Source organism: Varroa jacobsoni, unplaced genomic scaffold (assembly GCF_002532875.2).
Source record: "Varroa jacobsoni isolate VJ856 unplaced genomic scaffold, vjacob_1.0 scaffold_663, whole genome shotgun sequence".
In the NCBI taxonomy this organism is placed as follows: Eukaryota; Metazoa; Arthropoda; class Arachnida; order Mesostigmata; family Varroidae; genus Varroa; species Varroa jacobsoni.
Window position 1 is genome coordinate 174,241 of NW_019213565.1, and position 19,719 is coordinate 193,959.

Sequence of the window (19,719 nt, forward strand, 5' to 3'; positions counted from 1 at the left end):
TTCTATACAGCTGGTTCGTTACTAGATATTAAGGACACACCTGTACAATAGCTTTCACTCGCGATGCTCTAAAAAAAAGGCGTTGATTTGACCCTGCGTACTAAACATAGGGACACTTAATAATGTGGGGTTCAGGTTCAAAGCCTGGCTTAGATACACGGTCGGGAACCAGACATTCAAACAAAGGCTTAACCCAGGACGTACCAAACGTAAGACTCGAAATATATATTATCAGAGCTCAATAATTACACGTCAAGCGTCAGTAGTGTTAATTATCAGCATCCACTATCGGATTGCTCTAATTATCGCTCATTGAAGTGAAATATATCTACCTGATACTACATGTATGCCTCGCTTAACATATCGGACGTTATGATCGCGTTATCAAGTCCTAGTTCGCGCGTATGAATTTTCTACAGCTAATAATATCACCAAAGTATTGTTTTGAAATTGTGAAATTTGTAACTTCATCTCCGAAACTGTGTTAACATTATCGACAATAACATTACGTAACGACAGGTCTTTTTTTCGACTTTGTTTTCCCTGTAACATACTATATTATTTTCTGGACATTCCATATTATCAATCGTGTTACTACTCCGCGAAAGCCCGTCCATCCTAACCGTTCCTAAGCGCCCTCAACGTTGTGTTAGCAGTATAATCTTCTTTAAATCGTTCCGTTTCTTGCTCGGTTCTCGAGGCCCTTAATAGGCAAGAATCTATCTGTACGTTTGTCGCCCATCACTTTCTGACTGAATCGTAACTCTGTATTAAGACTCTGTTCATCTAATTCTTTTTAAATGATCGAGTGATCTCGTTGTCTTCGACCGATCGCTATTACTGTTGGTTCATCGTGAATGTATGTACGCGCCCTCGCCTCCAACGACGCCGGCTTCGATCAACGGACTCGACTCCCCTTAATATTGTCACATAGACTCCTTTCTCTCGACTGCTTCAAGTTGCCCCCCTCTCCGTTTGGCGTATCACCAATGCTCAAGCTATCGATTTGCTTGCTCGACGCTACTAATTCACTTTCGCAGTTCGCTGAATATCCGTCTGCTCGTAGCAGAAGCAACGATAGAGAATCGATAACCGTTTCTTTTTCGCCTTTCTGTTTTTTGCCATCAATGAATCCCGTAAAGTGGACATGGCCGCGTGTCTAATCGAGGGATGACGCTGCTACCATCGCGGTCAAAAGTGTCAAAACACGACGTCGTGCGTCTGCAGCGAACAGCGAAGGGTATTGCCGCAGCGGCTTATATAGTACACGGTTACTGGTGAGCCAGGCGTTCTCTTCGCGTGTGAAAGTGACGTCCATCGTCGACAGCTCGGCCATTTGTAGATTGCTGCTGGTGCTGCTATGATTATCGTCGTTACTGAAGTTACCTGTTAAACGCCTTCATTCAATTTGACTTGAGAGAGGATCTCTGTTGTCATTAATTGAGTTAGCGTTCTTTTGACGAACAAATCATTAATTAACAAAATGCTTAGATTTGTCATGCTGGCTGCAATAGCCTCTGCGGCGTATGCCGGAGAACTCTACAAGGTCCAGAACGTACAGCAGTGCGGTAAGTAAATAAGGACTTGTTTAGATTTGGTATATATATATATATTAGACACGATGGGGCCTGATGAAGGCCAGTCAGTTTGTATACATGTTCGATATCATGGGCACAAAAGCTGCGTGTAACGAATATGAATTTGGCCGAAATTCCTCCAGCTAGCTTGTATAGACGATTGTTCATATAAACGACAAGCACTAACCAGCCTAATAAATAATCGAATAAGCATAAAGGTTGAAAGTAAATAAGCAGCTGCGAAAAAAATGTGCCAAATTAGGGCAAAAAGGTACGTTGTTTCGCTGTGTTTGTAACCCTGTTTATTGGATGGTAATTTCGTCAACTGGGCAGACTTTCCTATCAAAACGTGCTAGCTAGACACGTTATCGCTGTGAATTATCAAGATCGATCACCGTCTAGTAAAATATTGTACACAATAAATGCCTTCGATTTTGTTCATTAATAATTAGTTTGAACAGTGAATCTAACGAAGACTATCGTGTGATGCTTTCCAGTCATCGTGGAAACCTCGCATATACTAAAGGCATCTAAAACCGAACGTAGTCCTCCATTTTTAAAGACGGCAAGCGTTCACTCAAGATCGCCCCGTACGGAGAATTGAAATAGAGATCCGAATTTGAGATTACGAGGAATTACAGCCGCGGTCATTGTGGTCAAAGATACTAGCAGAATGCGAGTTATGACCCGAAACACTTATGATTATTTATATGAGGAACAAGCCTACAAGTTGACTGAGATTGGTCTCTCGAACAAAAATATGAGTACCTTGAAGCTTTTTGATGCCGACCAAAAAATAGTGTCGCTAGCGGGGTATATCAAATTATGAGATTGATAACTCTCGAAAGCACAGTTGTGTCAATAAGACACATTTTGCGAACAGCGAAACGCAAGCTCGTAATCATAGAGGTCATTGGCTGGTCATTAACCTGATGAAACGCAAGTATATCCTATACCTGAAAGGTCGAAGGTTTCATCAGATAAAGAGTTAGGCGAAGATACAGTGGATTTCGTTGATTTTTCGTTTGTTCCTAGATGAACTCTGATCCAGAGATAACGAACTGGTGGTGAGGGGTTTCGGTGTTTCTTTTTCACTATTAGTATCTATTGTTATTAAACTGATTATTAAGTTAAATTATGCGTTTTTTTTTTAAAGAAGGACCAATGATAATCTGCATTTGAATTTTTAACCACTTCAGCGTGACTGTCTCTGTAGGAAATTCCTACAAGAAATCTAACACGACGAAAATCAGAGCATAGGACAAGCAACAACATTACTAAACACAGTTACATTAGCAGATATCCTTCGTCATGGAACTTGCACGCATTAGTGAACGCCAAACAGGATCATACTGGGCAACGTCTTCTAAACCATTAGCGACCGCAAAGCCACTTTTGGACCTGCTTAATGTAAGGCACTTTTCGCAAACAAAACGGCGCTAATTCGATGTCCTACAAAAGGAAAACCAGTAAAGGATAAAGAAAGAAATTCTCGTGGTCTAAGAAAGTTGAGTCCTAGCTGCGGAATCGGCAGCATGCTGGTACGATATCTAGTGAGATTTGTCTTGATAGACACCGCCGTGTTATAGAATAATTTGCGTACTATTCGATAAACCACCACAGTGGCCCTACAGTGATGACGCAGATCGAAAAACGTTATTTCCAGAGACGTCCCACAAATGCCCGGGTCGAGATCATTCGTCTTGTTGATAATCTATGGCGTTGGGTAGGCCACCGAAAAGGCCGATAAGATTAGCGAATGAGTAGCACTTAAACGATGTTCTGAGAGTGGTATCATTTAGCGTCATGTAAAAAGTTCGATATCGACTAGCGGGGAATTAGCCATAGTGTCAGAGTGACTCTATTATGCTTAGCGGAAACAGTCGATGAACTCCTTTTGTAACTGGAATATAATATGAGCCGTAATCTATATAGTTAGCAAAGGGACAAAATATAGGAGGAGTTTCTGCTTGGCCAGCTTCTGCTATGGAGTACTTTACGGCTTTCCGGTTATTTCTGCAATAAACAAGGACGGAGAGGACTGACAAGCCAAAAGCAAGCACGAAATTCATTGATGTTATCCCAGAGGCCTCCTGACTAAATTGCTGCTTATTATTATCATCACGATGATCGATGATTGTTGCTTCGATACATCTGCTTGTTGCACTGCGAAACGGAGCTAACTGACTACGCATGAGAAATGCAAAAATTCAGATTGGCCTTTTGAAGGTCTCCAGCTCCAGCAGAAGACACAGCAGAAGAAAGTTAACGTAAAATAATTAGATAGTAGCTGAAACAGTAACCAAATTTCTTATAAATAAACGATCTGCAGTTACTTCCGTTCGAATTCTAAGGGGATCACGTCTATGTAATTGAAAATTGATTATGTTACTGTTATAAATTAGGGAAACTCAGCGTTTGAGAAGTGTTGTTGCTTTGCCTTTTACTATAAACAACTAATAAATATAAATTTTCATTATAAGCTACACTTGAATGAGCAGAACGCCATGCTAGATCGGAGCATTTTCTGCCTTTGCGCTTTCACGGACCTAGCCCCCTCTAAAGAATCGGCCAAACATAAACGAAGAGACCACAAGCCCATGCGGGTATTTCTTATAGCTAGGTTTAACTTAGGAATTTACAATTTGGCAGTCGAAAATTAGTTGTGTAGGCTATATCATCGCCAATTACGTAATCATCTCGTATGACACCGGTGTGTCACCGATATCTTAGCGGAGGATAAAATTCCAGTTAACAGAAAGTTCATTTGCAAGCACCAATACCAAAATCGATATCTCATTATCTCAAGTATAGAGGTTTCCGCAGAGTACTGGTCGAAACGTTTGCGAGGGCCGTCTGGAGTCTAGGTTCCAAACAGAGCCCGGTTGGTTTTGTGAGGAAAGGACCCTCTGTCTCAAACAGCAATAGTCAACATAACTAGATGTTAAGCTCTTACATTAGAAACAGAATGATGTGAAACGAGTGCGCTCGCAATTGCGACCCAGCTGACACTTACTTATGGTCGGTGGGTATGGGGTGAATAATAATTCCACCATAAAGCCCAGAACATTTGCTAATGACCATCACATTATTTTGGAGCACAACAGTGCGCTGTACCGTAATGGTAAATTTGTTCCGAACAGTGCCACACATTAAAGTGGGTCGAATTGAACAAATGATTTTGATGCTATCCGTTTAGTTACTTATTTTTGTAGGCGAAAGGTAGCGAGTGTGCCTAAATAGTTTCCTGCGTGTTGTCAGGCTTACAAAATGCATAATGTACAAGATACCCGAATCAACCCCTTAAAGCTTTGTGAGCGACAGGTGCAACACGGCTGCTGCGTACCTGTCTAGAGGTTTGGCTAAAAACGATTTTTTGCTTCATTCGTTACTCAAAAATCCGATCATTATCCACTGCGGATAATTCACGTTGTTTTATATCTGTCATTAAAATGAAATTAGTCTGTGTCCTAACTGATTCTATGGAAAACCACCTGCTGCCAATGCTGGAGGCGCTTTTTACATTTTTTAGCGAAACCAAACAGAGGACCCAATCAAAAACCGTACCAGTTGCAGTTATTATTATTATTATAGGACCTTAGCCAACCAACTTATCGTAGTAACAAATGATTACCATGGTTAGTTATAATGAAGGTCATTTGCTTTGTTGAGTATCGTCGAGTATTACTCGTTGCTTCTGTGACCTGTACACTATACAAATTCGTGTTAGCTCTCAAAGCTGATAAGCAACGTATACGACTGGATGAAACGAACGGATTGACCATGCATTGGCCGCGTCCCTCTAGGGCACCGATCTTCCATTTCAATTACATTTTGTCAAGTAATAATAAGATTCCTTCAATAGAATTTCTGTTTTTTTTTTCCGATAATAGTTCTATTCGTCTTTCGCTTTACTCAAGCGTTCATTTAAGGAAGTAGGAAAATAGATTACAGGTACTTACGTGCAATGAAAAGTACATAATATTTTTCCTCGTTGTCGTATGTCAATATTTCGACCGCTACCTGACAAAACTATTTGCGAGTGAATAATCATTATTATGTTAACATTTAACTTATTTTTTTATTTAAATAAGAAAAATAAAAACAAATAAATAAATAGATTATATATTTAAAAAAAAGTTATATTTTTTTTATTTATTTACATATGAGAATAGTTAGCAGGAAATACTACTATTTACATTATATTCTAACTAATCATGCATCCAGACGCTAAGTAACGCGAGCTCTATGTGGTTTTTTTTCCCAATTTTGCTACTTAGAAAGTGAATGGCGTTTCGACAACACCTCATTTTTAATATTAATCATTACGAGTCACATAGCTAGCATAACGTGTTCGTTAGTATTTGTTCACATGATGCGATCTCAGCTTTTACTCAGAGAGTAAATGTTTTTTTAATATATATATATTATTGTTATTATTGATGCGTTGCTATTATGCCCACTAGATGGTTTATCGACAATCAAGTCTGTTGAAGTAGAAAACTGTACAAAAGAGGACCTCTGTGAGTTGATCCGGGGACACAATCATCTCCTAAGAGTCACTTATGTTCCACGTAAGTAAAAGTTTACAGGCTTTGTAGATATCCATACTATTGAAGTTTATTCGGTCGTTTCTAATTTGAAGTGAAATAACTTATGTTTACATAACATGTATCAGATATATCATATATACTCAGAGTCATGTTTGCGCGGTCATTTACTACGATATTAACACATTCGTTTACCGGGTAAATGTTTTAATGATTTAATAATAAATTTAGCTTTTACGATGTGGGTAAAATACACATTAAAAAAAAAAAAATTTGAAATCTAACATGTTGAATTGTGGCGCGCATCAGCGTCTAGTTGCATAAGCTAACACCTTGTATACGTTGTTATCTTATAACAGCACGAAGCGCCCAAGTGGTTAAGGTGCTAATCACTGGATTCGTTGGCGAAGCAGAGTTACCCTTCCCAGGATTTAAGCGTTATGTGTGCAAAACCCCTGGCAATGAAAATTTCTGTCCGCAGACAGCCGGCCAAGAGTACACCACCACAATGGTTCTACCAATTCTCAGCGTGTTCCCAAATGTATGTCAGTACAGAAATGAAAGCAGACCGTGATATATCATAGACAGCAGGGTTAAAGGAAAATAATAAAAACATATCTGCAGAACATTTGGAAATTAAGGATTTTTGAGGAATTATTTGGGCGAGTGCGTAAACTAGATAATTGTTTGCTTCGTTTTTCGTATTACTGAAATTTGTCAAGGGCAGTATCAGGCTACAGTGACCAACAGTTTTTTTTTTTTTTATTTTTTCGCGTCTATTTTCAGTTAGTGCATGCTCAACATTACCTAGTATTATCATTATTCTTAGGACAAATTTGTCCTTCACGTCGTGATGATCGTACAAACAAATGTGAATCATAAAGGCGTTAAACAGACCTGTTTCTGTTCTCTGTCAAAACGACACAGATTTGTTCTTGGTATCATTTCATATTTAGTTTTAGGTGATTCCTGGATTTATTTATCCGCCCAAAAAGACCTTGCTGTATTTACAGGTTCTGTGTCGTATCGACATAAGTTCTGTTGTTATATCTTACCATTATGTTTATCGTGTCTACATACGCTTCATTTGTCTCATACGTTTGAAAAGTTTTGCGCTATTTTTACAGATTATGCCATAAGGACAAACTCCGTCTCTGTATCTTCCCGTTAATATTTCTACATTCGTGTTATTTATTTATCCATCCAAAAAATTTTGCCATATTAACAGATTCTGTGGCACAAGATCAATTCGGTTTACATATTTCCGTCGTTATTACGTTCTGGTGTTTTTTATACTAAAAAAATCTTGCTGTACTTACAGATTGAGACTACGGCCTTCGTCCGCTTCATCGACGATGACGCGAAGTCCGAGGCCGAAGAAAAGCTAGGTTGCTTCTCGATGAAGATTAGACTTATCGATGACCCTAACGCCTCAACGGAACCAGCCAACGTAGACAATCAAGAGGATGACGAATAGGCGATTGGGTCGACAAATTTAATTTTCTAAGAAAAATTCTTTGATTAAATCTTTCGGATATATTTTATGTACTTATCTCGGCCTGACGCAGGCCGTGAGTATAGAAGAGCAACGTACAGGACAAAAATCTGTTACTGTAATATGCATTAACTATACAAAAGCATGCATGAATCTGTACGAATGATAACGTGGCAATGCTTCATTTCATCATTTCCGAATAAAAAGTATCAACTGCTGGTAGCAAAAATAATACTTCTAATATATGCATATTAAATATTCCTGCAGTGGAAATGAAGTGTTAACAACTACTAACTTCATAACTATATTTGTATCTAACTTTATAGAAATATATTTCTTTAATTATATAGAATACGTTATTTAATTGTTAACTATCTCAGCACAATTTATAATAATCTCTTTACCGCAACCCCTCGTAAGCGCTAAAGAGATTATTATAAATCTAATGTATTTTTTTAATGAATTTTTCCTGTCAACAGTTAAGCAAATTCAAAATGATTGAACAAAGCTTATAACACCTTCTGATTCCAATAAGATTTTGATTATTTTATGTAATCGGACTCAGGTCGGTAAACTTTATATATTACTGATGATCGATTTATAAAAAGTAGCAACGCTCATCTCATTCAACGCAGTTTATCATAGCAGGTTAGCAATTTAAAGAGCGTGAACTGTCATTAAACGACGAATCTATCATAACATGCTGAGTTTTGACTAATAAATATAAACGGTACTTGTTACAGCTTATGCCTATGATTAACGAAAGTAAGGAAAAAAGAAAGGCTTTGCTCACCACTAAAAAAGATGTACGGTTCCACGTATAAACGTACCGCTTGAAATCGTTTCAGCTGCCACAATATAGACGACACTTGAAGGTTAGCCTGTCACCAGGTGCCGCGGTCTTGTGCCGTATCTCGCAGGCTTTACCAAGGGCTCCAGCGTCAAACTTCAATCGAGAATACTCTCCTTCTCCAACCTTTCTGAACGCAGGGCCCCTGGAGGTAGACCGACGGAGGCAGCCAAATTCCAGCGGACTGCCCACCGTAGATCGCCACCGTAGACGCATAAAATTTTTCCTACATTATGAATGCTCATTCTCCATGTTCGCTCCCAATCGCTCCAATGTAAATGTGACCCCCATCTCTTGGTGCTCATTGTAGTCGCGTTTCATTCCACTAACAAATGCGAAACTTCGATTATCAGGTCAGCGATCGGTTGTAGTAGTCCTCAACTAACTTAAAATCCTTTTTAAAATGCTTTTCAACTTTAACTTAAAGCATATTAATCGTATATTATTTTCAATCTATTAGAAGTGTGGTTCAGCTGTTTTCAGCTGTTTCCTTGGCCGAGGTAAATCGTGACGTACATTAGAGCAGTATAATTGCCGACCTGGTGTGTTTTTGAGGACGAAGGTCTCTCTGAAACAAATGTTTGGTTTGCTCGATGCCGATTAACTCTGCTTCGGTATGCTTCGGTACTAGGTCGCAAATGCAGAAAGCGGAAACGTACGTAAAGGGCAAGTGGAAGACACTGATTTAATGGCTTTTGTTGCGGGTGATTTCAATTTGCGTGGGTAAACGAATCAAAATTTGCCTTTCTATTAGATCTGCAATAGAGTAAATATTAAACCATTTCAGCATCAGTAGCAGACTATCTGAACTTATTACTAGGTCTTCAAAGCTAACAAATTCAGTCTGATAAGTTAATTTTATCTGATCATATAGCGATTAGATTTAATAAGAAAAAAAGATCGATAAAATAAATCCCCACGAACGAAGATATTTCCATTTCGGCGACTCCTGGGGGCTATGGGGTCCACATTCGATGGAAGCGAGACTTAGCGCGCGTTAATAGCACGCATATTGTGTTCGTGGAATACAGCAGAGCCTTATATCGTTCTGCTCAGCGACGTATCCGCAAAGACCCCATAAATTTCGAAGCACGGCCCGAACGTTTCGGTATTTGTGCTAAACAATGCAAAACGACCGACTCAACATGTTTGAGTCTTGAGGTGAAAGTCTTTCTGCACAGTCTGCAGGCTAGGACTGCTGTAAAACAGCGTCCTTTAGATGAACAGCACCTTTCAAGACTACTGCCTTTTTGAACTATGCAACTAGATGTACTGAAAGCAATGAAGATGCTGTTGCACTAATCGTTCACGGAAAACGTGTGGTTTTCTTCAATACTGTTTCCTCCGTCGGTTCGGACGCGTCTCCCCTAGTCCTAGATATAGATATAGCCCTAGGTTCGTGTAACGCTTGATGCATTGAAGTCGATGGGGTACGATCCTGCCTCTAGAAACGCTGCGTCTCGCCTGATCGTTTATAACGGTCCCATATGCAGTCGAGCTTATTAAAATGTTCACATCAGGATGCCGTAGTCCTAGGCCTATTCAATGTATTATTAATTACGCTTGTGCTTGAAGAAAGCGAGAAAGCTTGCATAAACTAAGCGCTCACAGCTTTGCTTCTTGTTCGATAAAATCACTGTAAACCACTTGCAAAGTTTTTCAATCATGCGTAATAACTGAGATCCACGGATAGAACCTAGTATACAGAAGGACGACCCATATTGAGGAACAAAATGCAATGGTAAATGTGTATTTTACTATGTATACTCCCGATTTTTAATGCTTTCAATAGAGTGAATTAAACTATTTCGGTCAAAAAAAACAACTCGCTCGAGCTACCGCTTAATGAGACAACTGCAGCGTGGAACATTTCGAATTAATTCTGCTTTTCGTAAGCTACATACAATTCAAGAGTTTCCAAAGGTAATCGTGCTAGCTGCATTTCGTTATTAATCTGAGCTAAGTTCGGCAAAATCTATAGTAGCAAATGTCTGAAGGTAACTTGAAATCCTGTGTGTCTCTCTGTTAAATCAAAATGGCAAAATGTTACTAATTATAGTCTGAATGATATAGAGGTTTCGTTTAAGCAGTGTGCGCTAACATGAGCGCTCGCTACTGATCTCTGGTATAGTTTGTACCTCTTTATGTTTTATTTCTCGTAATAATAGTAACACTTATTAGCCTGAAGTATAAGTAGAAATTGAATCGAAGATAGACGAAGGCCATACGTGTAACAGCTTAGGCGAGCCCCGCGCTGTCATTATACAGAAAAAGTGTGTTACTTTGGTGTAAAATCAAATCTAGTACATTTCTGTAACTGAAGTAATCGCTTGAGACCATTAGAGAAGAGCTATTCAATCATTTGTTTATCTTCTTGCGAATAATCCCGCTTACTGACAGCATCCTAAACAATCATCACATATGTATATGTATGCAGTTTCGTAGGTTTGGTCTTGGTTTACCGGAGCAAATCGGCGCTCGTTTGATACCGTTTCCAGCAGGTTTGACTGATCGATTTACAGTCATCGGCATCGTTTCAGATAAAAATCTCATCGTAAAAACGAATAGAGAGGGTTATTTACGAGCGTATTCTGAAAAAGCAAACGACGGAACCTCTGAATTTCGCAGAATGGTTATTTCATTCAAATTTTTAGAAAACATGGAATATACTAAACGGCCGTTAGTGAGGGCAAACGCTGTGAAACTTACGCATAATGGGCGCGTCTTGTTTGCCGCCATACACCATACCCTCTCATTAGAGCTCATTCCTTAGGAGTTGCTTAGAAAATGAACTAAATTTCATTTACGAAGATTAGCAATAATAATAAAGTATATAAGTATTTCTCAGCTTAGTAACTTGTTAGCTAGTAACTTAGCTACAATAGCCTACCTTTAAATCAAATTAATTTTTATTCAATGCTGGCCGACTCAACGCTCGATTATTATCGATACATTATGCAGTTGTTAGTGGAGGATATATTCTGACAAAATTAGTTTCTAATTAAATTTTTCAAATCTTTCCTGAGAAATATTCAAAGTATAAAACAAAAAGTGGCCCAAAACTCAGGCCAGCGAGCTATTCTAGTTCAACAATCAAAATACACCTGCGATAATATATGATTTATACGATGAAGATCTGATGCACTGCCGACGTACTGCTACCCTTTTAGATTATTGGAACGAAGGAACAAAATGACAGAAGTTTAAGTAAGTTTAGACAGTCCCAAATTTGTCTGCAATGCGTTAGGCCAGTGTAAAAGTAAAATCTCAGGCTTTAATCGACTGTACATTTCTTATCTCATGCCTTTTCAAATTCTATTCGTTCTCGTTATGTTTTTATTGATGAATTTCGATACGGTTACGATGGGGCAGTAGTAACCAGTCTGTATAATAAGCTTACGAGCGACGGGATTCGAACCCGAACATAGACGCGTTTCATCCAGACTGCCATCTGAAACAGTACCTAACGGCTAAAGTACCAGACGTAATCTTTGAAACGTTTATTTTAGTGTATGACAGGTGTGATAATATCAAAAATACAACCGCTAGGTAGCTAGCGTAAAAGAACGCTTTGAACTGTGCAAACTCCGCCAAGTCTTAAGTCGTATAGCTTATGCGCTCTGCTGGAAATCCCTGCTGGAATTTCGTGTAGGATATACGATCCCTATATATGCTTACCAAATTCACTAACATTTACGACGAAACCGAATATAGACGAAATATAACCTCCATTAAAAGGATCTCAATCAGATAGATACACTTCGAAAATTGTAGGACCATCGAGAAAGGCACATGGCATGACAGTTGGTCCTTGTTGGCTATGCGGATGGGTGATACGAGTACAAACTTCATTCATATGCAAAACAAGTTCGCCTTAATAATTATTTATTGCTCTTGATTATCTGTACATATGTGCGTGTCAGCTAGAATCTGCTGAATGATAATAGAACTACATAATGATTGCGGGGTTTTTAAGGCCGTATTGCTTATAATAGTGTTGACAGTATCTCATCTAAAAATGCTTCAGCTTCGTTGGCCGTGAAGAGATGCCCCCGTTGTAACTACATTTACATGGTGCAACCTCCACATCGTGGTTGCCCCAAATTGTTCTCAAAAATAAATTAGTTTCTTACATACTCCCTATTTCCACTGGCTCGTATCTGTACGTGTACGCCACCTTTACTATATCGTATTTCAGTTTATAGTCAGCTTGATTTTTTTGTTGGATACTTAATTTCGTATGAGCAATCTAGACAATCAAGTACCGGTGTTGAGCATGTAAGGCGCCTTGATTCAAAGAAATCAGATCGACTTTTACACATGAATAATTTTAAGGCCCTAACAAGGCCAGCTTTACCCGTTCGAATGATGAATCAAGTATCATATATAATATTGAACTGAGAGCTAAATAATACATCAAAACAAGTATATCAACTTTCTTCAACGGAATACATTCAATACTTAAATAACAAGCAGATTCTTTGACATGCATGAAACAGCTCACTTCAGATTCGACCCAGCTAGACGAATTAAATGATAATTATTACTAATTATAGTAAAACACCTTCATGTCCGATATTATTCAGAGAATTTTAGCTGCATGCAACTAATTGTGGGGCGAACTAACAATGAGGTTTAACGAAAGCGAGCAGGTACCTATATGTTAAGTAATCGAAATTAATACACAAAAAATATATATTAAAATTAGAATAATAAGGATAATTAAATTATCGTAATAATATTGAGTTTATACACTGTCGGCGTTTATGTACGCTATTCATCACTGCACATTGAAACGATGCTTATGGTTGGTTTCTTCATTGGCTACTACGCGGTCACGATATGCAGCTGAAGGGCAAATTAAGAATCATTAAGTCGTGAATACGATATAGTGGCATTCACACAAACACAGTCTATTGCCAGAACAATGTTCTGATATTCTGCTTAATTGGTTTTCATGCGCACGCGAAGGTTTTCCTTACGACAGCATTCGTATGCCATTGGTCTGCCTTATTCCTTAGTAGTGTATTTCTGGACAGTTTCTTTGGTAACACTTTTTCGCGGTACAGGAGAGCTATCCGGTGCAACGGACGATGTCTTGGGCTTACGAGCTCGAGCGGCTCGTGGGCTGGATTTTGTTAGTTCTTCTTCGAAATTTCGTGAAGGCCTTCGAATCCTTGCGCGGAGGGCCAGTGATGGTTTAATCTGCTTTCGAATAAGCTTCGTTGCTTTTTTAGGGGTATCCTCCGTGGATTTAGGGAAGATTGAATCCTTCGAGCTCGTGTGGGGTTCTTCGTTATCTGAGTTATCCTCCGGGGATCCTATTATAAACCGTCGCTCCTTCGATGGCCTAGATCTACCCTCAGAACGATGTGTTGTTGTGCCCTTAGGCTGGACCTCAAAAGAGACTTTACGAGGCTCTGCTGGCCGGTCTTGGGTATCTAATGAAGCTTGTCTCTGTGGAGGGGACGGGCATAAATCAAGGGACGTCCTTCGGGTTGCAAGGCGTATATCGGACATATCCTCAGTGAGCAGATCTAGTGTTGAAAACTTTGGCCGAACACCAAGCTGGCTTAGAGATCTTCGGCGAATAGACTCAGAAGAGAGACGATCATCTTCAGTTAGATTGTAATCCTCTGATGCTTGAAAAGAGGGCGGTTCAACCTTCGAGTGATGGATCTGCTCTGGGGCGCCCTGTGAATCTCCTGCTTCTGCAGGACGTACAATGGCTTGCGAGGAACTTTCTTCAGGTTTCTTTCGAATAGTACCTAAGAGATCTACTACCCTCGGCAGATTAATGCGCGTTATATCCACCTCGTGTTCTTGTGCTCCTTTCGATTCAGGCCCTTGTTCTGTACATGCCTCGTAATTAGTAGCTTCTACGTCATCTAAACCAAACTTCGTAGATCTTCGGAGTGCTTTTTTCCTTTCCGCCGATGATCCGGCTACTTTGTGCTCCTCTGTAGGTCTCTGAAATGCGCCTTTATCCTCTTGAGGTGGGCTTTTTTTGGGTTGCACGACAACCTTGACAGGGATCTCCGTCGTTACTGGGAGGGCTGGTAATGGCTTCGTTTGTTTTGACACTGCTGTTGTACTGGATGGTGTAAAGGTGTGTTCAGCTTTGCTTTGCGCCGATTCCTCGTCAAGACCTTTTTCTAGGTCCGACACCTGAGTAAGGCTGGAATAATCAGTGATGCTTTTTCGTTTCGAGTTTCCGCTATTTTCGTTGCCGTCATGGGCTCCGTTTTGAGCCGTTTTTCCAGCAGAGTCCTCATGGGCCTGCTTCACGTTCGGGCTGATCGTGACATGGGTCCTAGCTTCCTTCCGCTCTTTATTTTCAACTAGGTCGCTGCATTGCTCGACGGTGACATCACTTGGAGGCGCTTTGGGATCAAACTCAGGACGGTCCTGTTGGGTTTCTGAATGTAACAACATCTGCGAACATTCCGTGTCGACTTGAGCGCTCTGTCGAACGCAGATAGCATTGGCGGCATTATCAATTTCGGCCGAGTCCTCGATGAGAACATCTCCATCCTCCAAGATCTCCACAACAGTCCTCGTATGAACAGCTGTGGTTTCATCACCATCGAATTGCACATAGCTGGTAACCTGTACGGTGCTAATCACAGGCATCTCTTCAAGTACGTGGGCATTTGTTAAACATCTGTGGTTTTTCGGATCCGGCACTGAGACACAGAGGTCATCAACACCTTGCCATCCTATTCACGTTCGCTGTATTAATTAGCACAACTATATCACTATATCAAACTTGGCAGATGTAATGGTCAGCTTTAGCCACAATATCCGCATGCAACGATGAATGAATAATTAGTCCATCGAAGAATACTAGCCATTTTTTGTCGTCCTCTAACTTTTGCGTCCCGGAAAAACTGCAAGGCCTTAGGCGCGCAAACCGCACAGAAGGTCTACCACTTTCTTATGCTGTCGACTTCACCTCGAAGTAAGCTTGAGACCTAAGCAAATATAAATATCGACCTCTATTGAAGTTTATCTACCCCGTAAAGTTTCACGTACACACGACTTCTATGGATGTCTCATTTCCCCTACTGTGACAAAAGCCACATTTTAACGAAAAAAGCAAATATCTACACCAAATGACGTCTTATCGGGATCCTGATTATGGCTCGTCGCAATCGTGTTCATCGACACATTGTCGAGATGTGAAATCTTTGTGATTAACAAAAAAAAAGAAACATCATTCACACTTAGACCTTCTCAACGACATTGTCCTTCCGCCGTCCATAGTCGATATCGTTTCTGCCTTCGACGCGAGCTGCCTGTTCAGGATCACACCAGCACGCATCTGTCTTTCGTGCACAAGGCAAGAACTCGCAGTTCAGTAGCCGCGTTCGTTCGCCCGTTCCATCAGCCAGATGTAGGAGGGAAGAGAAACAAAAGAGACTCGCCACTTCTACACTTCCACACTAAAATACTACGTATATATGTATGGATGACTGTGCATTTGTTTGTGTATCTATGTACACGTGCAGTACCTCCCGGGTCGCCCTGTGATACTGGGTATCGCTTAAGCGTTCAACAACAGTAAAAAAGCAGTGTCAGCTCCTAGTATATCCGGTTGCCATTGCCGTTAATATGCCATATTCTTTACATATCTGCTTTACGCGATCGGTCGCCGTTTAGCCTCGCTGGTACAAGATTTAAAGCACAGGGTGGCGTTAACAGTGACACCTAACCTATCGTTAGCGCTCTACACTCGTTAGCTTATTGTAGGCATGGTTCTGGCTGCTATTCTTAATCTTCAGTTTCCCTTATTTTCTCAAGTCTAGATGCATCTGTATATGTGCATGTCCATATGTATTTACTCATTGCGCGGTGTCGCCTATGATAGCGACAGTAGTAATGGCTGCAAAAACCCAATCATTCCAAGCAGCACGATCGAGCACACACTTCTATAATAATGGCAATAGTAGCTGATGATACGGTCCGGTCGGCTGGAACGAACTGCTCAATCGTACGCTCAGACAGTAAATAATCATATCTGATTGCGTTGTTAGGCCTTTCTGTATTCGAGTGAGGATCGCTCGGGGCACTTTGGTAGCAACGAGCACGAAGAAGCAACGTTCCTGTTTGACTTTCTGCCGGCGCCGTAATTGTACCGGGTGTCCGCGGCCGTTTCGGCAGGTGCGTCTGAAGCGGCGGATGAATGCGGATGTGGCCGCGAGCTTATCGACAACGACGAATGTCCGACTACCACATATATTCGTACTGTATTCTATATAGATGGGCAAGAAAAGTGAGTATGACCGTTTGGTGGTCACTGACGCTGTTGGACAAGGTGAAGCCGGCTTGGTATGAGCGGTTCTCTATAAGCCAAGCTACGCTAACTAAAAAGAACAATCATTCGACTTCAGTCCTCACTGACTACTGTCGATAAGTAACCAGTTAGTGATTGAGCGTGTAAAGATGATCAATCCTGGATAACCGCTGTGGGCATCAACTTCGACAGCTATATGGCTATAGCCTGAAGGTACGCGTTGATCAGCAAAACAGGCCAATAATACCATTAAGCAAAAAACTAGATTTCGGCCGAAATCTGAATGTGGACTTACGAAAGCAATCGACGTCGTTGCTTCTGCTACGATACAACTAAACGCCAACTGAATAACAATAACCAACGGTCAATACGAGATAAAAGGAATGATAATCGAAATGCGTGGGGTATCCCATACCTAGCCGGTGCAAAGCCATGTTGCCCGGTACGGGTTATCGCGTGGGTGTGATAATCAACCGAGAACACGGCGGCGGTCGGTAGCCAACGGAAACTATCATTAAAAGGACTACGGGATAGTCGGGTAGTAGACCCGTGCCCTTGCACTTCTGGTCACTTGGGTTCGCGTACAAAGCGGTCAGCTAAAAGGCCTCATGGCTTAAAAGTTTACACAGAGAGAGCGAAATAACTGGAAAGCATTGTAAGAGACTATCGTACGAACGATGTGATAGGTCTTTGATAGAGTATAGTCGGGCGTCTCTTTAGGTTCTGTCTTTTCGCTAAATTTGTTACAGCTGATAGTTAGCTAGTAATCGTTTAGGGTAGTGTAGCACGCATGTCCGTGAAGACTGTATAAACATTTTTGTAACCCGCAATATTGCTAAGAGCTTTCTTGCACAGTGAATTGTGTACGGACCCTGATCTAAGTTTACGGAAATATACGTCAATAACTAGTGCCTACACACTAAGTAGCTTAGATAGAAAATATTAATTTTATACCCAATATATTTTAACTGTCTTACACACCGTTTATAATGGTTAGCAAAATGGAACGTACTCAAATTAAATATGCTAATAATATATGACTCTCTGTGTTTATGAATCGGTTGTGATTCTGTTCGTGACTGCAGCTCATAACGTCCCCCTCGGCATCATCGACGTTCACTGACTGGCAATCCACGGTCGGCCGTCTGTATTAGACGCCCACAAGACGAACTCCCCTGGCATAAGCGAATCGAACTGGCAGACTGGATCGCGCAACTCAATGCAGGCTTCCAAATGCTTTGCTCCATCTCTCTTCTGTTTCTCAATTTCAGCTTGTATCGAGTAGTCATTGCAAGACAAGAATAGGGACTCCAAACTGTAGACTTCAGCCGGCGATTGGTCGGGAGGCGAACTACTAATGTCTTATGCTGCTCCTTCGTCTCTGCCCCATAATTCTGTCGTTTTTGCACGGCAGGCGAAACCTCGAATCGCCGCACCGTGACCGTATTTAGGGAATAATTTAATTATTTTCAAATTACGCCACGCCGAAGAACGCGCGAGTTCCTAGCAGATTTCCGACCGATCTTCACTTCTTTCGACAGATCTTTTATGCTACGAGACTTTACTTTATCTATTATAGTAGGATGCATTGATTCTTTTTTCATTTCTATTCCTACATTGAAAACTAACCACTTCGCGGACATTAATTACAGGACAACTTTTTTCTACTGCGTAGAAGCCAATTCTTTAATGAATTGTGTTGCGTGGTGAATTTCATTTTGAATTGGGCGTCCAGCTTTTGTTTCGCGGAAAAGAGGGATCTCGTTTGTATATCGCGATATCCTGTCGTAATGTCGAAGTCATGCGTTGATTAATACTGCTTATTTCTCTTAGATACAACAACGGCTTCGACGGGTAGACGTGTACGATTTTCTTCGTATGAGAAGACAATTGCTGAACAGATATTTTGAGGTACCATTGTTATTATTATTATTATGCAGGCGTGTGTCTACGGTTGACAATGTTGGCAGATGTTATTGAAAATGGGGAGATAAATGTACGTACTTGGCTGTGTCACGACATGAACAATGAACCTACATATAAGGGCAGGTGAGCTTTCAGAAAGCGTGTACTGCATGCAATTTCCTGCCGATTTTTAATTTTTCTCTATTCTATGGCTGTGTACTAAAGGGAATGTTAGATTTCTGAACAACGTCAAAATTTATGTGTACGTGTGTGTATATATATACGTAGGAAAGGGATATGTTTATCGACTGGGGGTAGAATTGTGTGTTTAGGTGTTACAGCAATCGTTTGTTTCATATCAACTGGCCACGTTAGCTCGATTTATTATGTTTATCTATTTGATCACAAATCGCGTGTTATACAGGTCGTTACAGGAACTTGGACCATTGATGCATGCAGCTTTTTCTGTCGGCTAAGCCACCACACCCGACAATATGTGGCCCTCAATGGTAATTCATCATTACACGCTTACTTAGATATGTTAAATGGGAAAAATCCCCAGTGCCTGTACGTCTTTATTGCTCAATATGGTCAAGTCTTAGCGGATTATTGTGTTTAAGAACATAACTATGTTTATGTAAATAACGACTTTGTTAAAGAAATTATATTTTTTACCTCATGTCGTCATTGTACCAACTAGCAGGTACGTATATATGGTTCAAACAAACAAAAACTTATTTTGGATGAGGATTAACCCAGCCTAACCCATGCATGGCGTGGTCTTATCAAACATACTCAAAATGGTAAACAAAACTGGACTTTTCTATGCAAAATAATGACTTAAAACTGATCTTTCGGAGTATGGTTATTTGTAACTGATCGAATCGATGACAGCTGTTATTGGTACTTATGTGCGTATCGGCGGATGCACTATTTAAGTAAAATGCTCAATGATCCTCCAGCTAGGCAAGCGTCTCTATATACTTCGTCCTTGTTTTAGAAGTACCCAAGGATAAAAACTTTGCAATATAGCACAATCACAAAAT

The 19,719-nt window shown here is 40.4% G+C and overlaps 1 protein-coding gene across 1 annotated transcript; it reads left to right on the forward strand.

Moving 5' to 3' along the window:
- Window positions 1-1,017: 1,017 nt before the first annotated feature.
- Window positions 1,018-7,863, forward strand: LOC111262440 (mite group 2 allergen Tyr p 2). The gene is made up of 4 exons (XM_022836705.2): window positions 1,018-1,568; window positions 6,044-6,151; window positions 6,487-6,668; window positions 7,449-7,863. Exons 1-4 carry the CDS (start codon window positions 1,484-1,486, stop codon window positions 7,602-7,604), a joined length of 531 nt encoding a protein of 176 aa, XP_022692440.1. The 5' UTR covers window positions 1,018-1,483; the 3' UTR covers window positions 7,605-7,863.
- Window positions 7,864-19,719: the final 11,856 nt, after the last annotated feature.